The 16,326-nt window shown below is 47.6% G+C and overlaps 3 protein-coding genes across 3 annotated transcripts in view; 1 reads left to right on the forward strand and 2 right to left on the reverse strand.

Moving 5' to 3' along the window:
* The first annotated feature begins 372 nt into the window (after positions 1–372).
* LOC122373423 (glycine receptor subunit alpha-4-like) lies at positions 373–1,935 on the forward strand. The gene is made up of 2 exons (XM_043351449.1): positions 373–551; positions 1,107–1,935. Exons 1-2 carry the CDS (start codon positions 384–386, stop codon positions 1,347–1,349), a joined length of 411 nt encoding a protein of 136 aa, XP_043207384.1. The 5' UTR covers positions 373–383; the 3' UTR covers positions 1,350–1,935.
* Positions 1,936–4,818: 2,883 nt separating this feature from the next.
* On the reverse strand, positions 4,819–7,374 carry LOC122373420. The gene is made up of 4 exons (XM_043351445.1): positions 7,086–7,374; positions 6,541–6,678; positions 5,702–6,054; positions 4,819–5,423 (listed from the first exon to the last, which is right to left on the reverse strand). Exons 1-4 carry the CDS (start codon positions 7,159–7,161, stop codon positions 5,169–5,171), a joined length of 822 nt encoding a protein of 273 aa, XP_043207380.1. The 5' UTR covers positions 7,162–7,374; the 3' UTR covers positions 4,819–5,168.
* A 6,333-nt stretch (positions 7,375–13,707) lies between these two features.
* LOC122373422 (glycine receptor subunit alphaZ1-like) overlaps positions 13,708–16,326 on the reverse strand; it is a 74,247-nt gene continuing 71,628 nt past the window's right edge. Inside the window, exon 11 of the mRNA XM_043351448.1 lies at positions 13,708–15,127. Coding sequence (XP_043207383.1) covers positions 14,768–15,127 — 360 coding nt within the window. The 3' untranslated portion in view covers positions 13,708–14,767. The remainder of the gene's footprint in view (positions 15,128–16,326) is intronic.

The raw sequence follows: 16,326 nt of genomic DNA on the forward strand, positions 1-16,326 counted from the left end.
ATATAATTGACGAAATTTTTCGCAAATCGAATTTCCAATTTTCCCCCATGTTAACCCTATGGGAAAATGCACGTGCCGATTACCCCAAAACGGGTTAATTATATTTCAAGCGACCGATGCCAGCCGGTAGCTCCCCGATACGGGACCAAACGCTGAAAATGGCAAAAAATTCTACCGTGCCGTTTTTCTCGGAATCAAAATGTCCTAAATCGCGGCCGAAACGCTAAACACCCCCCTAGAGAGGTAGCTCAGGTTGGGATTTTCAATAGAAAATCACAATTCTAAAGAATAGTGATTGTCTAATTGAAAAGTCCCAACCTTCGGATATCGGATACCCACATCTGAGCACTTTCCTCCGTCTCCCTCAGGCGGTGGACGTGTTCATGAACGCGTGCACTGTGTTCGTGTTCCTCTCGCTGATGGAGTACGCCATGGTGAACGTCATCATGGGTGACCTGGTGGACGCTGACGAGTCCCTGGTGCGGCGCAGCATCCGTTCGGTGCGACGGAGACTGACAGTGCGCCGGCGCCGCGCGCCCGGCGGCATCAAGGTGGGTGCGGCGGCACAGTATATCCCCAGGGGACGGCTGACCCGCCGGCGGTCACCCATCGCCTGGGGAAATCAAAGTGGAAGCGCGCCGCGGATAGCCATAATAACTGGACATTCTAAGGGTTGTTGGGTGGGGTAACAGTGCGGAATGAATGAGGAATGACTTGTGGGCGAATGTTGACGGATGTTGTGCCTTGGGTAACGGGTGTCTTAGTATTTTGTTATTTTTATTTATTTTTACTTATTTCTTATTATCATAAGGTATTATTTTTACTTCTTATTTTTGTGGCGGGCGTCGAACAATGTTATGGACGTTCCAAGCGAAAAAAAAAATCAGTCATTTTGGACGTATGCTCACTTATGTTTAATTTCGTGGACAAATTTGGGTCATATTCATTGCCTATCCCCCTTACCAATGTTACTCATCACGGACGGGCTCTTGCTAAACTCTAAGACAGTCATTCGGCCGCCCCCACCCCGCCCGTTCCGTACACCACGCCCGTCGTTCCCGACAATCGCGCGTCGATTTCGGTCTGACCGTTGGGCGCTGCCGCAGACGGATGGCGAGGGCCTGCCGATGAGCGACGGGCCACGCGACGCCGCCTCCCTGCACAACGGGGCCATCTTTTCGGCGGCGCTGCCGCAGCCGTCGGCGTTTCTGCGCGACACGTCACAGGAGCAGCGGCACCGGGCCATCCTGGTGGACCGGTTCTCGCGCGTGTTCTTCCCTTTGTCGTTTGTGGTACTGAACACCGTGTACTGGGTGGTGTTCTATTTCAATGGACCGCAGCAGGTCTGATACAGTGCGGAACAGAACAGGCGAAGGGGTGACGTGAGGAGCCGACAGGACGGTCGAGAGAAACGATATGCTCGTGATGTGTCGTGAAATGTTGGAAAAGGACACCGCCGGTGGACCTACATAATTGAGTGAGATATAGACAAGGAGCGCTGCGTTGTCTGTGTCGAACGGCATAGGTTGGCGACGTGCAGTGCAATGAATTATACGACAGTGGGGAGCTGGGAAGCCTGGGTGCAGCGGCATCCTGGGCTTTGAAGACATGCTTGAAATGGTGCGCTCATTTCGCGAAGTGTTACTATTTTTAGTGAAGTGCAAAGTTCGTTATCTCACATGCCCGATTATAGGATGAGTGCGTAAAACACATCCTTATATGGAATGTTGAATATGGTAATGAGAAGAAACACATTCCTCCTCCGCTTTAAAATATTGTTGACATGCAAGCACTGACATGTAGTTCTTTTTAGTAGCAACATCTCTAACATCTACCTCTATTTGTAGCTAGTCATGCTACTGCTTATGCTGTCTCGTGGAATGGTGGTGACTTTAACCCGCGCACCGACGGGGGTCTGCGCCAACTTAGTACCGACGGGGGGGGGGCGGATGACCGCCCCCCCCTGAGATCTCGAGAACGAAGCAAGATAGCGACAAGCGGTAAACGGCATCGGATACGCACGGTCAAGATCTACAATTTTTACTAAGGTCATTTTCAGGTCAGGTCAAAGATGACGTCACAGGGGTCGAAAAAGCCAAAATGGCGGCGCTAAATATGGAGAGAGTTTTTCTCGAATAACTTTCGAATTAGTCAAGATAGGAACAAACTAAGGGCATCATCGTGATCCTCTCGTCAATCCGCATCGAATGATACATATGTTGACCTCGAAAGGTCAAGGTCAAAGGTTGACCTCAGGTCACGTGACCTCGAGGTCATCATGTATATCATTCGATGCGTCTTGACGAGCTGAACACAATGAGACCATCCACGCGTCTGTATCTTGTTCCTGTACGGAGTTATTGGCCAAAAACCTTTGGTGACCTTTGATGACGTCACATGACCTCACAGCTGCCCAACAGCAAAACAGACCTCAAGGTAGTGAAGGTTGATCGTATATGAAGTCATGTATGGTATATGGGGCCATTCCGACCCGTTTTAGTGGTAAAAACAGGGAGTTGATTTTTCCCCCATTGACTTATAATGGGGAGGTCGCGAAATTGACCTGACCTTAGGTCACCGATATCAAAATTCCGAGATATACAAATTGTAGCTACTAATGACCTAATAACATCCTGCGACTTTCAAAGGCCTCCGACATCTACTGTAGCTCTGGCACGGTGACAAAGTTGCAAAAAAGTGACTTGAGGTTGGGTCATTCAAAGTGACCTGGTGACCTGACCTTGAAAGGTAGGAGGTTCAAACTTGCACACCATGTGTAAAATTGATAAGGGAATAGTCATACCAAATTTCGCGGCGCTACGCGCCGCGGTTTTCCCGCTATTCGCGAAAAACCTCAGGGGGGCGGATATCCGCCCCCCCCCCCGTCGGTGCGCGGGTTAATGTTCTTTGATGCTGCAGCCTGCTCACTTGTTTGCTGATCGAAGTGGAGGTGATCTCATTTATAAGAATACGGTACACCTGCCCTTTTGTTCCGATTTTTTTATATATAAATTCTTGTTCTTCTTCCATTAGATATCTTGAAGCATGCTTTAGTACCTAAAAGTACTTCTTAATTTGATAAGCAAACTTTCAAGACATTTTAAAACTCGTCCGGTTCTGCATCGCAATCATCGTGATTTTACTTGTTTATATTCCTCGAGATACTAACGGAGGCATTATGTGGTCAATTTAACAGTTAGCCTCGATTGTAAAATCAAAACATGAGGTAAACGTATCCTACAAATGTGTCGACTTTTGAGTATAGAAAATATAGTGTCAGTCGATTGAGTTTCATGATTTGACGGCTAAAAAACAAATGCTCCTGCTACCCTTAATGATAGGTTTTCACTCGTAAGCACTTCAGAATTAATTTTTATTTCTAACTGCTTTTTGTTCTGTAAAACCGTTGATTCTGCAAAAAATATCGAACGTAACGTTTTATAAGTTTCCCTGTACCCTCGAGCATTTTTAGTTTTGCTTATCTTCGCATACTGTTTTTCCAGAACTTCTTAGCTACCACATATGCTTTGTCTCATTTACCATTTTTTATATCAACATTGAACACATTACGTATCACTCATCAGTGTAACTTGCATTGCAAATAGTTTCATCGTTCCAAAATCATTGCACATCAGTGTGGTTGCGGTCGCCATCTCACGCGTAACTTCTGGTGAGGATTGTGAGAGTATTGCTATGCTTCTGCTCAACATCTGTATTTATAGAGATGATAGTCAACCGTAGACGTATATTACCTATAAAGCAATGCAATGCCTATCGGAATGAGAGGCAAATTACTGAACTGGATGGTTTGTCATTAAGGTAGAGCTAAGTTCCTTCAGTGATTTGCATTGCATTTCAAGATTGACGTGGAATAGTGTGGAATAAATGTGGAAAGTATGTGCGAGTTTAGAACAAGTGGTCTGTAAATGTGGCATTTTGATTGCAATTTGATTGTTATACCAACCTTCGTAATTATTGGATACTTTGGGCTATGTACATGTACACTGTGCATTGTATTGCGTAATATGTTCAAAAAATATTTGTTTCTCGTTGCCGATCTGTGTTGTTGGCGCCCTATATAATGCTTAACAAAATAACTGGGGGAGATCACTTCCCACGAGCAGGACGGAAACAAACCAGTGTTCATTTTTTTTTTAACGGAAGTGAAAATAATTAGAATGGTCTTCTAAATGTTTGTTTTACTTGCTTTTTGTGTGTCGACCAATTCCAACTTGATATCGGCTGTATATGATATCGGCTGTAATCATAAAAGACTATTGGTTTCGTTGAAAGAAATTTTTGCTTATAAAAACACTTTAGGCGAATAGTGAATATCCACATACAATTTATCTCTCAGTCTAATCATTTCAGTTGTGCCGTTTATGTTATGAAAACAATCCATATTGTTACTACTGCGAATGATGCATTGTGTGTAATGGCATATTAATGCGTGTCAAGCGCAGTATGTATATGTACATTGCTTTATCTTCGAATGACTACCCGTTTGTGAAATGACGTAAGAAGTGGAAGCTGAGCTGACAGGAATAATTGCTGCTTTTTGCAAACGAGTTTGCCTTGAGAATGCATGTGTATGGAACACGGTTACGGTAAAATGAATACGATTGTCATGGTTACTGTAGAAATGGCATGAAGTGTGCACATTAATAAAGAAATGATAAAGTACTGATTATCGTATACTTGACAACGGTACATTGTATGTCTGGTCAGGCCAGCTCAAGAGTGGGTATGACATCTCATGAATCCAGTACCTTAGTGAATGTAAAATGGCAGTTTCGGTCCTAGCCTCACAAACTTTGACAGGATGCTGAACATATATTGTGTTTCAATTTTATTTCCCTGCCATGTCAAAGCATGCACAGTTTAAAAACACATTCCGATTCCTATAGACATCAAATTGCTGACGTCTCTCTACCTACATTTTGTCTCTAACATCAAGTTGACGAGCATTGCTTTTGTTCACAGCCTACGTCCATCTTTATCAATCCCAAGGAAATCAACACAGACCAATCCTCATCCTATAATTCCCCCATTAACCCAACTTGGCCAACCCGACCCTCCATCTCCTACCCAACCCTCAGGCAATGCTGCCGCCGTCCCAAGCATCACAACGACGTTTCCTATCTCCACTGAAGTGGCACTTGGTTCCCTCAGCCGATCATTCGCTGCAGATGAACCAGGGCCACTGCCAGCACCAGGAACGGCACGGCCTGCCGAGCCGTGGCCCCGTTGCACAAATCCTCAGCACAGATGCAGATGGATTCCTCCAGGATGCCATCGGTGTGCCGGTGGCAGTGACCGACCTTGACGTGGTGCCACTCGGAGCGGTTGCCGCACGAGTAGATCCAGCGCTGGTCGGACCGCTCCACCAGAGCCTCCGGCTCCGGAAACGCCTTCGGGTATTTCTAGAAAGAACGAGCTCTGATGAGGAAGGGACGTTAGACCTGCCTCTCTCAATTCACACAAGCAAAACGGAAAATAGCCTTACGCTGTGGGACACAGTCCACAAGTGAAGCTAGCAGTCGCCTAAAAACGCACACAGTACAGCTGGAACTTCAAGACCTTGAATACTTTAATACGAAACAAGGGACGTGTCATGCATGAGACAATTATAGTCATGAGCTTGACGCCTGTCGGGATTATTTACTTATCGAGAAGGTTTATGAAGTTTCAGCCTCCTCACCGGACAGTTGGTAGCCACAGCACGTCGCCGTCGTCCGGCAGGGGCAGCTGCAGCATCTCCAGCTGGGTCGGCCGCAGCATCTCCTGCTGCCGGGGCCGCCTCGCCACCGTCCTCTCCAGCTGAATCACCAGCGTCAGCGGCGGGAGCTCCGGAGTCGGGCGCCGAGTCCGGAGCAGCAGTGACATCCTGGTGGGTGTCGTCTGAACTAGTGCTTGTCTCGTTGTCGCCAGGGGCGCCGGTTACGGCGGTGTGAGGCTTATGTCCGATTCCATGACACTCGGCAGCCTCGTCCATCGCTGTGTAGTATTTCTTGAGCTCGGCCCGGTTGTAGTGCTCCTCGTAGTAGTGTTTGACTGAAAGACATTAGTCGGTGTGTTATGGTGGTACTATGTATCATCACGTATGCATCCCTTATTCCCCGTACAAAAGGCTTATGTTCCGGGATGACCAGCATCCAACCAAACAGGCAATGGAGGTCGCAGGGCGCAGGGGCCCATCTGCCTTGACTATTTGAGTGACTGAGAGGCCTGTTCCACCCGCAGGACACTCCGTTCCAGACAGGATGGGCTCAACTGCCGACGATGCACGACTTGATTGTCTACAGACTACTCACAACCTAGTCCGATGTTTCTTTCCAAACCTCTTACCCAAAGGCCGTTCAAAGGCCGTGACAAACTTCCTCAACAGACCGAAAAATGTTCAATTTAATAAACCAAACTAGCACGGTTCGTTTAATCGTTTATGAAGTGAAGCACCCATCCTCAGAGTTCCCTAACTTTTAAAATAAAACACGATAAAAGGCTTAATCTTTCCTTGTCTTTAGTCACGATCTAACTCACCTTCAATAGATTGTTTGATGCAAACAGCATCAGTTCCGGGGCATGTTTCGGAGAAAAGATTGTTCCGGTGTCCACTTTTCAGGTCTTCGTTCTTGCAGCCTTCGTTGGTCTTGCTGCTACAGGTAAAGCATGACAAGCCTGCAATAAAATATTAATATTTTATTAGTAGGTACTAAATCCTGATGCTAAACAAGTAACAGAATTAATTATCTTTTCAAGTTCACTGTTCAGCCCCCTTACAATGACAAACCTACCGTGACAAAGGGCATATTCCCCGACAATACGAGCATAACGAAGGTCACGTAATTTGCAAAGGAACATCCCGCTACAAGATAAGCCGAAGCAAAACTTTTAACGTATATTTTTACTATCATTGTCACAAAATGGTTTTAATTGATTGAAAATGCAGTGTATGCAAACGATTTGTGCTACTTGTAACTTATGCTTGCTTTTGGCTCCTAATAACGTTGTGTAATGAAAGTAGCTAGACAAAATTGAGTTGTTGGAGCGTACGAGCCATGGCATTTTTCCCTTTGTGAACTTACCTTCTGTTACTGGCAGTGGAATTAGCGCCTGTATCCATAGCGCGCAAAGTGTTAAACAAACATCACTTCGCTTCATCTTGAACTGCTGGTATTCAACTACTGTATAATTCAAACTGCGGGTCTGTCTACATTTTTGTAAAGACAATCGTTTGCACTTCAAGACTATCGACGAATAACTACTGCTAGTCGAGTGGTCCCTAAATATTTGCAGCAGTCCGCTTCCACCAGACCCATTTTCTGCATTTTCTAGCTTGCCAAATTGTCAATAAGTAACTCTTTATTTATTTGTCTCACAAAGAGTTGTGCACGTGACAGGTTATACAAAATACCTCGTGCCTCGGCGTTTGGCGCCAAGCTCAAGGCTCTGCTTCCTCGATGGGGCGAATAGTGATTTTGAGAAGTGCCTCAAATGCACGCGAAACGTTGCATCATATACGTCAGGGGTCGGCAAATGGTGGGGCATGCCCCCTTTGGGGGTAATGACGCCCTTCGGCGGGGGGTAATGAGGGCCTCTGAGAAAGCCTCATCTTTTTTAGAATTAATGGCTCCCTTGATGGGACAAGCATCGCAACTGTTGTGCCAAAGGATTCAAAGATTAGTCGAGGTCAAACGCACAAAGCATGAACTGATTAGCTGGCGCATGCCAATTTTCATGTAGCTGCTCACCATGCCGTACAGTCGTGGAAAGTAACTGTCAGTGTCATGTATGTACTAGCCGGCGCTCGTCTATTGGCGTTTTCACAGTCACTAACGCAAGGGAGAGGAGTCGTCCATTGCACCCTGACCTGAGCATCTCGGTCTCTGAGCTGGAGCTTTGCAGAAAAATTGAGCGTGTTGCCCGTGAAGATAAGCAGCCGCTGCTACCCAATTTAAAGGTCGTTGATCATTGGGTGACCTTCCATAGGTCAATAACAACTGCCGAGTTAATCGGGTCCTGCTGTAACTTCTTGAGGTGAGATTTTGTGGCCTGCCATGATCTCAAGAAAGATCTCACAAATCAACGGTTATTCGGGTTAAGGTCATGCCATTTTCAGGACAGATAAAAATGATCGGCTCGATGGTACAGTTTTTTTCCGTGATCCGACCCTTTTAACGTGATCTATTCTCGAAAAATACCCGCTACCCCTATACGTATGGGGGTTAACCCGCGCCCCGCTGGGGCTCCTGGATTTCCACGCCCTGCTGGAGATGGAGGTTGAACACCCCCTATTAACTTGGGTCCTGGGTCACTAGCGAAACGCCGTAGTCGGCGATCGAAAGAGCGTAAGAAATGATGAAGAAAAAACTATGGTCACCTTTTAGGTCAAATCAAAGGTCAGGTCGCCAGAGGTCATTGAACGTAAAATTTCGCCAATTTCCAGGTCAACCTTTGACAATTTTCGACAAACTGGCCTATAGCTCAGGAAAGGATAGAGCTACAGCGCTGCGGAAAAACGCATTCGATAGCTCTCTTAACGTTTTTTTCTGATGCCTGCCCTCAGATTCAACCGAAGATAGTTTAGCCTGCAGGAGACAAAAACTGCCAAAATGTACGTTGCTTGCTGATAGTTTTTCTTAAATAACTTTTCACTCAAAACTTGCAAGAGCTCACTTTTATCAGCATCGTGATCCTCCCGTCGAGAAGCATCGAAGGTTTTGTTGCACATCAGTCGATCCGTATCGTCGAGCTGAACACATCTACGGCATTTCCATCGCTCTGGGATGCCTTTATCAAAAGTTATTAGCGAATAGCTGTTAGATACCATTCATGACCTGAAATGACCTCAGGGACATACAGTAGGGTTACGGGTGCAATTTTCCGGTTCAGCGGTCATGTTTACTTGTAAATAAGAGTGTCACTGCAGTGTTAGGAATGACACTGGTCCAAAAGAGGCGCCTTTCAATTTTCTACCATTGACTTTGCGCCCACTCCCATTGATAATGGGAGAGGGCGTGAAATTGACCTGAACTTTGGTCACCGACATCAAATCTCCGAGATACAAATTTTGTACATGTTGTTGCCTTTATCAATTCCTGAAAGTTTGAAAGAGATCTGTCACTCAATGAAGCTAAAGCAGGCGTTGCAGTCTTTACTGAGGTGAGGTCACTTGACGTGATCTGGTGACCTGACCTTGAGTGACTGTGGTCTGAAATATTCACAACATGTGCAGAAACGATGTATGATAAAATGTTCCAAAATGGTGGCGCTCCGTGCCAACGTTTTTGAGATATTTGCGAGAAACCGCAGGGGAGGGGGCCTGCGGTTTCTCGCAGATATGGTACCCAAAGAGTCACGGAAAAGTATGGAATTTCAGTAACCTTGGTTGTATCACCAATGGGGTCTGGTAGGTGGGGGTAATGGCCCTGCCTGGCGCCAAAAAAGGGGGCACGACCCCGGAGGACCTGCCGACCACTGATATACGTAGATAACATTATGTTCAGTGTATAGTGTTCATATACTTACGCCTCAAATAAGAACCACCGGGACGACGCAAAAAGGAAGGTAGTAGCAAAAGTAAATGTTTTGTGCTATATTATATTTATTTCATGCCGAACGGTCACCGTTTAAATTCGAATGCGCTTTGGCAGACATAAGAAAAGAAGTGCACATGACACAAACAAAGGCGCAAGCACTCAGTCCACATGTTCGATGCATAGCTATCGTGTTTCGGACACAGTCATCGATTCTGCTTTGCTAATTGTAACCAGAAGCAATAGCAATTTGGACATTATTTTTTTGTGGGGGGGGGGGGGGAATCTGCGCCACACTTTCGATTTCGATGGTCTGTTAGAAGCACACGTCTACAAATCCATAATGTGATATATAGTTTAAAATGATCCAATCATCTAAGCACAAACCATTTTCAAGTTTATATAGCTCGTATAAAACAATGTTGCACGTCATAATTAAAACGTTACACTCACTTTGTTGATACACAGTTTCGGTTACGGGCAGAGAAGGCGCAAAAACGTTTTCTTCCTTTATACGTTAGCAAATTCAACTAAATAGCAACTTGATGGAACATACAAATATTGTTCAAGTCATGTAGGAATTTCATCTGAGAAGTTAGGTAGGTACTCCTTGTTTGAATTTTGATTGCCGAATGTCTGGACAGTCAAACCTTGACATTAACTTCAACCGCATCAATCACCTATTAATTAACGAACGATAGTTATTCTAGAGGACAAACACCATCGTCTTTCCTCTTTTGTATTGCTTGAGAAAGATGTGCAATGTGCTTATGACTGTCTGGGTCAATACTATACTTATGATATATACTTATGTCAATACTTATGACTGTCTGGGACTGCTTCCGGCACTGGGGCCCCGAACGGGTCTCGCCGTGTAGAGTGCCAAACACCGGCCAGCGACCACCGACGGGACGATCACACTGCTGAATCTGCCAGACGTGCATACGACCGGGCACATCTGATGGCGGTGCGTGACCGACTAAGCAACGACACCACTCGTGAAGTAGCCGAGACTATCCGGCGCAGTCTTCCCGCGTTTCTCATCCGCTGTCTTAATCGATCACGCCCCCTCAGCCCTGCGGAAGCGGCATGTGGACCCCGCCCCGCATCGAGGACTCTCCAGTCCAGCCGGCCGACCGACCCGCCCAAATTGCTGATCGGCGCCCTAAATATTCAAAGTATCAAACCCAAACTTCAAGAGCTGACCTGCGAACTCGCTCGCCGCAACTACGACGTAATGGTGCTTTCCGAGACCTGGCTACGTCCGTCTACCCCGAAACGCCTCCTGGTCATTCCGGGCTACTCGCTCAGTCGTGTGGACCGCCCAGATGGCAGCGGTTATGGCGGCGTAGCCATCATCACTAAAAACAGTTTGACGTCAATGACACTGAAGATCCCCGGCAGCGGGAGCTCCGAAAGCAAGCTGGAGTCGCAGTGGGCGCTGCTGAAGCTGGACAAGGGCCAACAGATAATCATCTGCTCCCTTTATCGGCCACCCCGACACTCTGAGGCTGCCCTGCTCGCCGACTTCACGGACCTCGAGGCCCAGCTGCAGCGGGTCCTCATCGATTACCCCAGAGTTCCGTTCGTTCTCTGCGGGGACCTCAACTGTGACCTATTGAAGGGGCCGAATTTCCGCGCGTCTCAACATCTGATCAGCTTCTTATCGAATTATTCTTTAGATCAACTAGTAACAAATCCAACTTTTACCTCCGGCTCTCTATTGGATGTATGTATTGTTAACAAACGCGAACTTGTGTGTGACACCAGCGTTAATTATTGTCACTTCAGTCCCCATAAAATCATCGACGTGATTGTCAATGTGCCGAAAGTGCGTCAAAAGCCCGCCGTTATCTCATCTCGCTCTTTTAAGCGCCTAGATCACCCTGCACTGTATCACGACTTACTCGATGTCGACTGGGATTATGTCTTCTCTGCCGAAACTGTCAGTGACAAGTGGCATGCTTTCTTGTCGTTCTTCGTACCTGTTTTTGATGCCCATGCCCCAATCAAGCGTGTGTCTATCCGTAACCCGACCGCTCCTCCCGTCTCCGCCGCCACCCGTAACCTCATGTCTCAACGTCGCGCTGCGCTTCGCCATCTAGGCCGCAACTCGAGCGAATACAGAGACCTAAACCGCTCAGTCCGGGCGGCAGTGCGTCGAGACAGGCGAATAGAGATACGGAGAGAAATTGGGGAGCGGGGCCCCAACAAAGTTTGGCAGTGCATCAGGTCAGTGGTAGCCGCGAAGAAGGACGGCCCAGACGTCCAGCCCGATCTATCTGCCGATGATTTAAATTCATTTTTTGTATCTGTCGGTCCTCGTGTCGCTGACGAGATCCGAGCCCAAAACACTCCCACCGATTTGGATGTGCGTCTCACCCGTGTCGGCGCATGCAGTTTTCAACTTCGTGAGATAACACTGGGGGAGCTCGAGCGGATTATTTTCAGCATGCGTAACTCGAGTGCCTGCGGCTCCGATAACGTGTGTGTCCGCATGCTGAAATTCGGATTCCCCGCTATTGGTGGTGTCATCCTGCATATTATTAATACCTGCTTAATCCAATCTGACATCCCCGATTCATGGAAACATTCCATAGTTCACCCTCTGTTCAAGTCTGGTAACCCTTCAGACCCCGCAAACTTCCGACCCATTTCCCTAGTTCCTGTAATCATGAAAGTAGTTGAACGCATTGTCCATCAGCAGCTCTACGCCTACCTCTCCCATAATCACCTTCTGGCATCCTCCCAGCACGGCTTCCGCCCCCGGCACTCCACGGAAACCGCGTTGCTGTCTGTCACTGAACACATCCTGGCCGCCACTGATAGGGGGGATTTGTCAATGCTATGCCTTCTCGATCTCAGTAAATGTTTCGACGTGATTGACCACGATCTTCTGATGCAAAAACTGATGTTACACGGCATTGAAATTTCCTGGTTCGCCACCTATCTACATGGACACACTCAGAGCGTGTCTTTGAAAGATGTATCCGGACGTAGAGTGCTGTCTAGGCCTCTTTCTAATACCATGGGTGTCTTCCAGGGCTCTGCGTTAGGGCCGCTTCTTTTCACCATTTTCTCTAACAACTTATCGCTATACGCGGGCGACGCAAAAGTGTTTCAGTATGCCGATGACACTCAAGTATTGGTTAGCGGTCCAGCTCGGGACCTCGAAGTTCTCATCTCGCGCATGGAGGACTCGCTCGCGTCTCTCAACGACTGGTTTTGCGCTAACGCCCTCAAAGTGAACGCAAGTAAAACACAGCTTATTGTATTTGGCACTCGTCAAAATCTTCGTAAATTACCAGACTTTAGAGTACCATTCCGCAACGCAGCGTTGCAACCGTGCGCACAAGTCGGGAACCTTGGCGTCACTTTTGACAGCACTATGTCATGGGACGCACACGTCTCTGAACTCTGCCGCCGGTGTACGGGACTGTTGATTGGTCTTTCACATGCGCGCCACTGTCTCCCAGATGGCATCATTCGAACGCTCGTGACGGCACTCGTTGTATCGCGTATCCAGTACTGCCTTTCAGTTTATGGTAATGGGTCCCAAAAAAATTTCGATCGACTCCAAAAAATTCTTAACTTCGCCGCTAGAGTTATTTTCGGCCGCCGTAAATTTGACCATGTCTCCGACCTGCGAACAAAACTCGGGTGGTTGTCCCCGCGCGGTATGTCCGATTTCCACACCCTTGTCATCGCACACAAGGTCATACAGCGCCGTGAACCTGAGCAACTAGCAGCCCTGTTCGTCGCTAATAGCGCTATCCGCGAGAGACCATCCAGACAAGATCACTTCTTCCATCTTCCCCGTCCACGGCTGGAAACGGGCAAGCGGCGGTTTGGCTATCGAGCTGCAGCTCTGCTGAACAGCCTGCCACCTCACCTGTCGCAGCTGCCTCCCGCCCGCTTCGCCCGCGCTGTTAAAGCCGCAATCGTGGACGATGAATCAGCACATCGTCGCTGACCAATAGGATAGGGGTGGGTAAAAGCGATGAGGCTGTCCTGAGAGTGTTTTGTCCTAGTTTTGACGTGAGTGAATGTGCAACTGTTTTGAATGATTAGATTAGCAACCGCGGATACGGATTCTGAGCAGTAATCGCCACGCACTTTGTATGTGGATCGCTCTTAAATGTAAATACAATACAATACAATACTACCTTATTTGGATGACGCCTCTGAGCTATATTCCGATAAACTTACTTCGATGTTACTTTCATCATACATATATCTTGTATTGCACTTTAAAATTAGTCAATGTCCTCGCCGCTATGCACACAGGATCGTTAAAAAGATAAAGGACTTTGGTTACAAAACAGGCCATGGTCTCTTATCTATAGGTGTGCTGCTCACCTTTTTTATTTAAATGTAAAGAACGTAGCTTTTTGACATAAATTGCTAAAACTCAAAATACATCAGCTCACACTTTGACACAAAACTAAAGACAAAAACGAGTACGTGATATGTACGTTCATGCATCAAGTGGCGTCTTTTACAAATTACCAGAGGCCAGAGCACACCAATGCCCATTTCACTACCACACATATCGCCACCATTCTGAACGATTAAGGTGCATATATACAAAAATATTTTGGGGTACAACAAACAAAAAAACATCATGAGCATATGCACAACACGGGAGCACCAAACGCCTCAGCGTGAGCATTCGAGATCGAGCTGGCACCGTTCGAGCATACAGGGCCTTTGGTTCAATGTCTTGACATACACCAGTTGTCACAAGCAAAGCAGGTGTAGGTCACGCACTAATCACTGTCAGTATGTGACACCACTGTCTTTGCCACAATTCATCATCCGATAGTGATTCATTCAGGGCACTGACACTGTGCCTGCCACTGAAGGTGCACTATTTCTTGTCAATGATGACTGAGATCATATCAATCACTAGCTCACTCTTGTGAATCAGACTCCTCTAATAATAAGTGGCACATTACCAATAACCGGTTATCAATAAGAGTTATCTGCGACCGACGGCACATAGCCATCTGAAGTCCGTTGATGAAGCACTGACTTCTGTCAGTCACTGCTTCATTTGTTCATTGATGTGCGCGATGCGGATTGAGCGTCCAAGGATATTACAATATCATTCACACTAATTTCCTCCAGTCAGGCGATTTTCGGCACGGCACTCTCCGACTCCCTTAGCACAGTTTACAACATATCCCCTCGTATGATCCTTCGAGCGATTCTCTGCACCATGTCAGAGTTTACGCGTACTCTTCGATCACATCCTCCCACTCGATGGTATAAACCAGCCAGTAGATGGCGTTCAGTAGCAGGAACGATGTCGGGAACACCACTCGCGACACCTTGTCCACGAACAGCGCTCGCTCACGGCGCTCCATGTAGCGCGCCTTCTGCTGACACGACTTGGTCACCGTCACACCTGCGGGTGAGGTGCCGCTGCTCCCTCCGGCCGCGGCCCCGGCGCCGGCCACCGCGGCCGGGCACTTGGTGCCGGTGGCGCCGCAGCGGTGACGGACGGAACCATTCTCTGAGCTGTCCTCCACCAGGTGGCCGTGCCGCGGGCAGGAGGAGCTGATCTGGACCGGGCCGGCGCGGGTCTCCTGAAATAGGGCACAAAGGTCAGGTATATGAGCTGAGGCAGGTCCCAGGAGGTAGGTAGAGGTCTGAGCTAGGTCAAGTGGATTAGGCACAGGGACTAAGACGGGTCAAGTGAGTCAGGAAGGGACTCAAGCAGGTCATAGTGGTCAAGTGAAGGGACTGAGGCAGGTCACATGGGCTAGACACAGGGACACATAGTTCAAATGGGTCAGAAAGGGGCTCAGGCAAGTCACAGGGGTCCGGCAGGGGCTCAGGCAGGTCACAGGGCTTAGGTCCAAGGGCTGAAGCAGTTCGCATGGGTCAGTTATGAGCTCAGGAGCACGGGAACTCAGAGGATCACAAAACTTGGGATAGTTAAAGATCAAATACAACTGAGGCACCCATGACATATGAGTGGCAATCAATCGGACTCCCAGGCATGATAAGCTTACACTTACAGGTGAAAAGCACCACGAGGATCTTACATAGTGATACTCACATCGCAAATGCGTCATAATAGTTTTTTATTCTCATTATGCAGCCATTTTCCAATCAGTCAGAGTGCTAGTGCCAGATTGATCTCCGCACGCATGGATAGACGCAGGAATGTGTACCTACGTAAGTACAACAGACACGCAACCGCGTATTCTGACGAAAAGGTATGGAAACCTTGATTCTTTCTCAATTTTCCAGCATTCTTTCATTTTTTTCTCATGTTCTCGTTTCTTTTAGATTTGTTTGTTTGCTTCTTAATTTCCTTATTTCTTTAATTGACTTCTTTTTCCTCTCTTCTCCTCTCCTTTTCTCTCTCTCTCTCTCTCTCTCTCTCTCTCTCTCTCTCTCTCTCTCTCTCTCTCTCTCTCTCTCTCTCTCTCTCTCTCTCTCTCTCTCTCTCTCCTCTCCTCTCCTCTCTCTCTCTCTCTCTCTCTCTCTCTCTCTCTCTCTCTCTCTCTCTCTCTCTCTCTCTCTCTCTCCCTATCCCGTTCCTGATAGCTGGCAGGCTGAGAGTGGACATGTTACCGTCACATTGGGACCGCCTTCCCTTCCTCCCCCGTGATTGCCAACAGCAGAATCGCGGCGATACCATCCGCCCCACTGTCAGCCCCGTCATTCCAACAGCGCTCCGGTGCGGCGCGGAGGGGCAGTCCAATTTCCAGCAGTGCGCCCTAAAGGTTCCGTGCCAGGTGCTGGAAGGTCCGGCCGGCGCCGTCTTGCAATCTAA

This window comes from Amphibalanus amphitrite, unplaced genomic scaffold (genome assembly GCF_019059575.1).
Source record: "Amphibalanus amphitrite isolate SeventyFive unplaced genomic scaffold, NRLGWU_Aamphi_draft 001493F_arrow, whole genome shotgun sequence".
Taxonomy (NCBI): Eukaryota; Metazoa; Arthropoda; class Thecostraca; order Balanomorpha; family Balanidae; genus Amphibalanus; species Amphibalanus amphitrite.

Excerpts from the sequence above, each read along its gene's own strand:
- LOC122373423 (XM_043351449.1), top strand. The coding sequence starts at position 384 with ATGAACGCGTGCACTGTGTTCGTGTTCCTCTCGCTGATGGAGTACGCC. Across the intron at positions 552-1,106 it reads GCGCGCCCGGCGGCATCAAG|ACGGATGGCGAGGGCCTGCC; the intron begins GTGGGTGCGGCG and ends GCGCTGCCGCAG.
- LOC122373420 (XM_043351445.1), bottom strand. The coding sequence starts at position 7,161 with ATGAAGCGAAGTGATGTTTGTTTAACACTTTGCGCGCTATGGATACAG. Across the intron at positions 6,679-7,085 it reads TCCACTGCCAGTAACAGAAG|GCTTGTCATGCTTTACCTGT; the intron begins GTAAGTTCACAA and ends ATTTTATTGCAG. Across the intron at positions 6,055-6,540 it reads CATCAAACAATCTATTGAAG|TCAAACACTACTACGAGGAG; the intron begins GTGAGTTAGATC and ends AATGTCTTTCAG.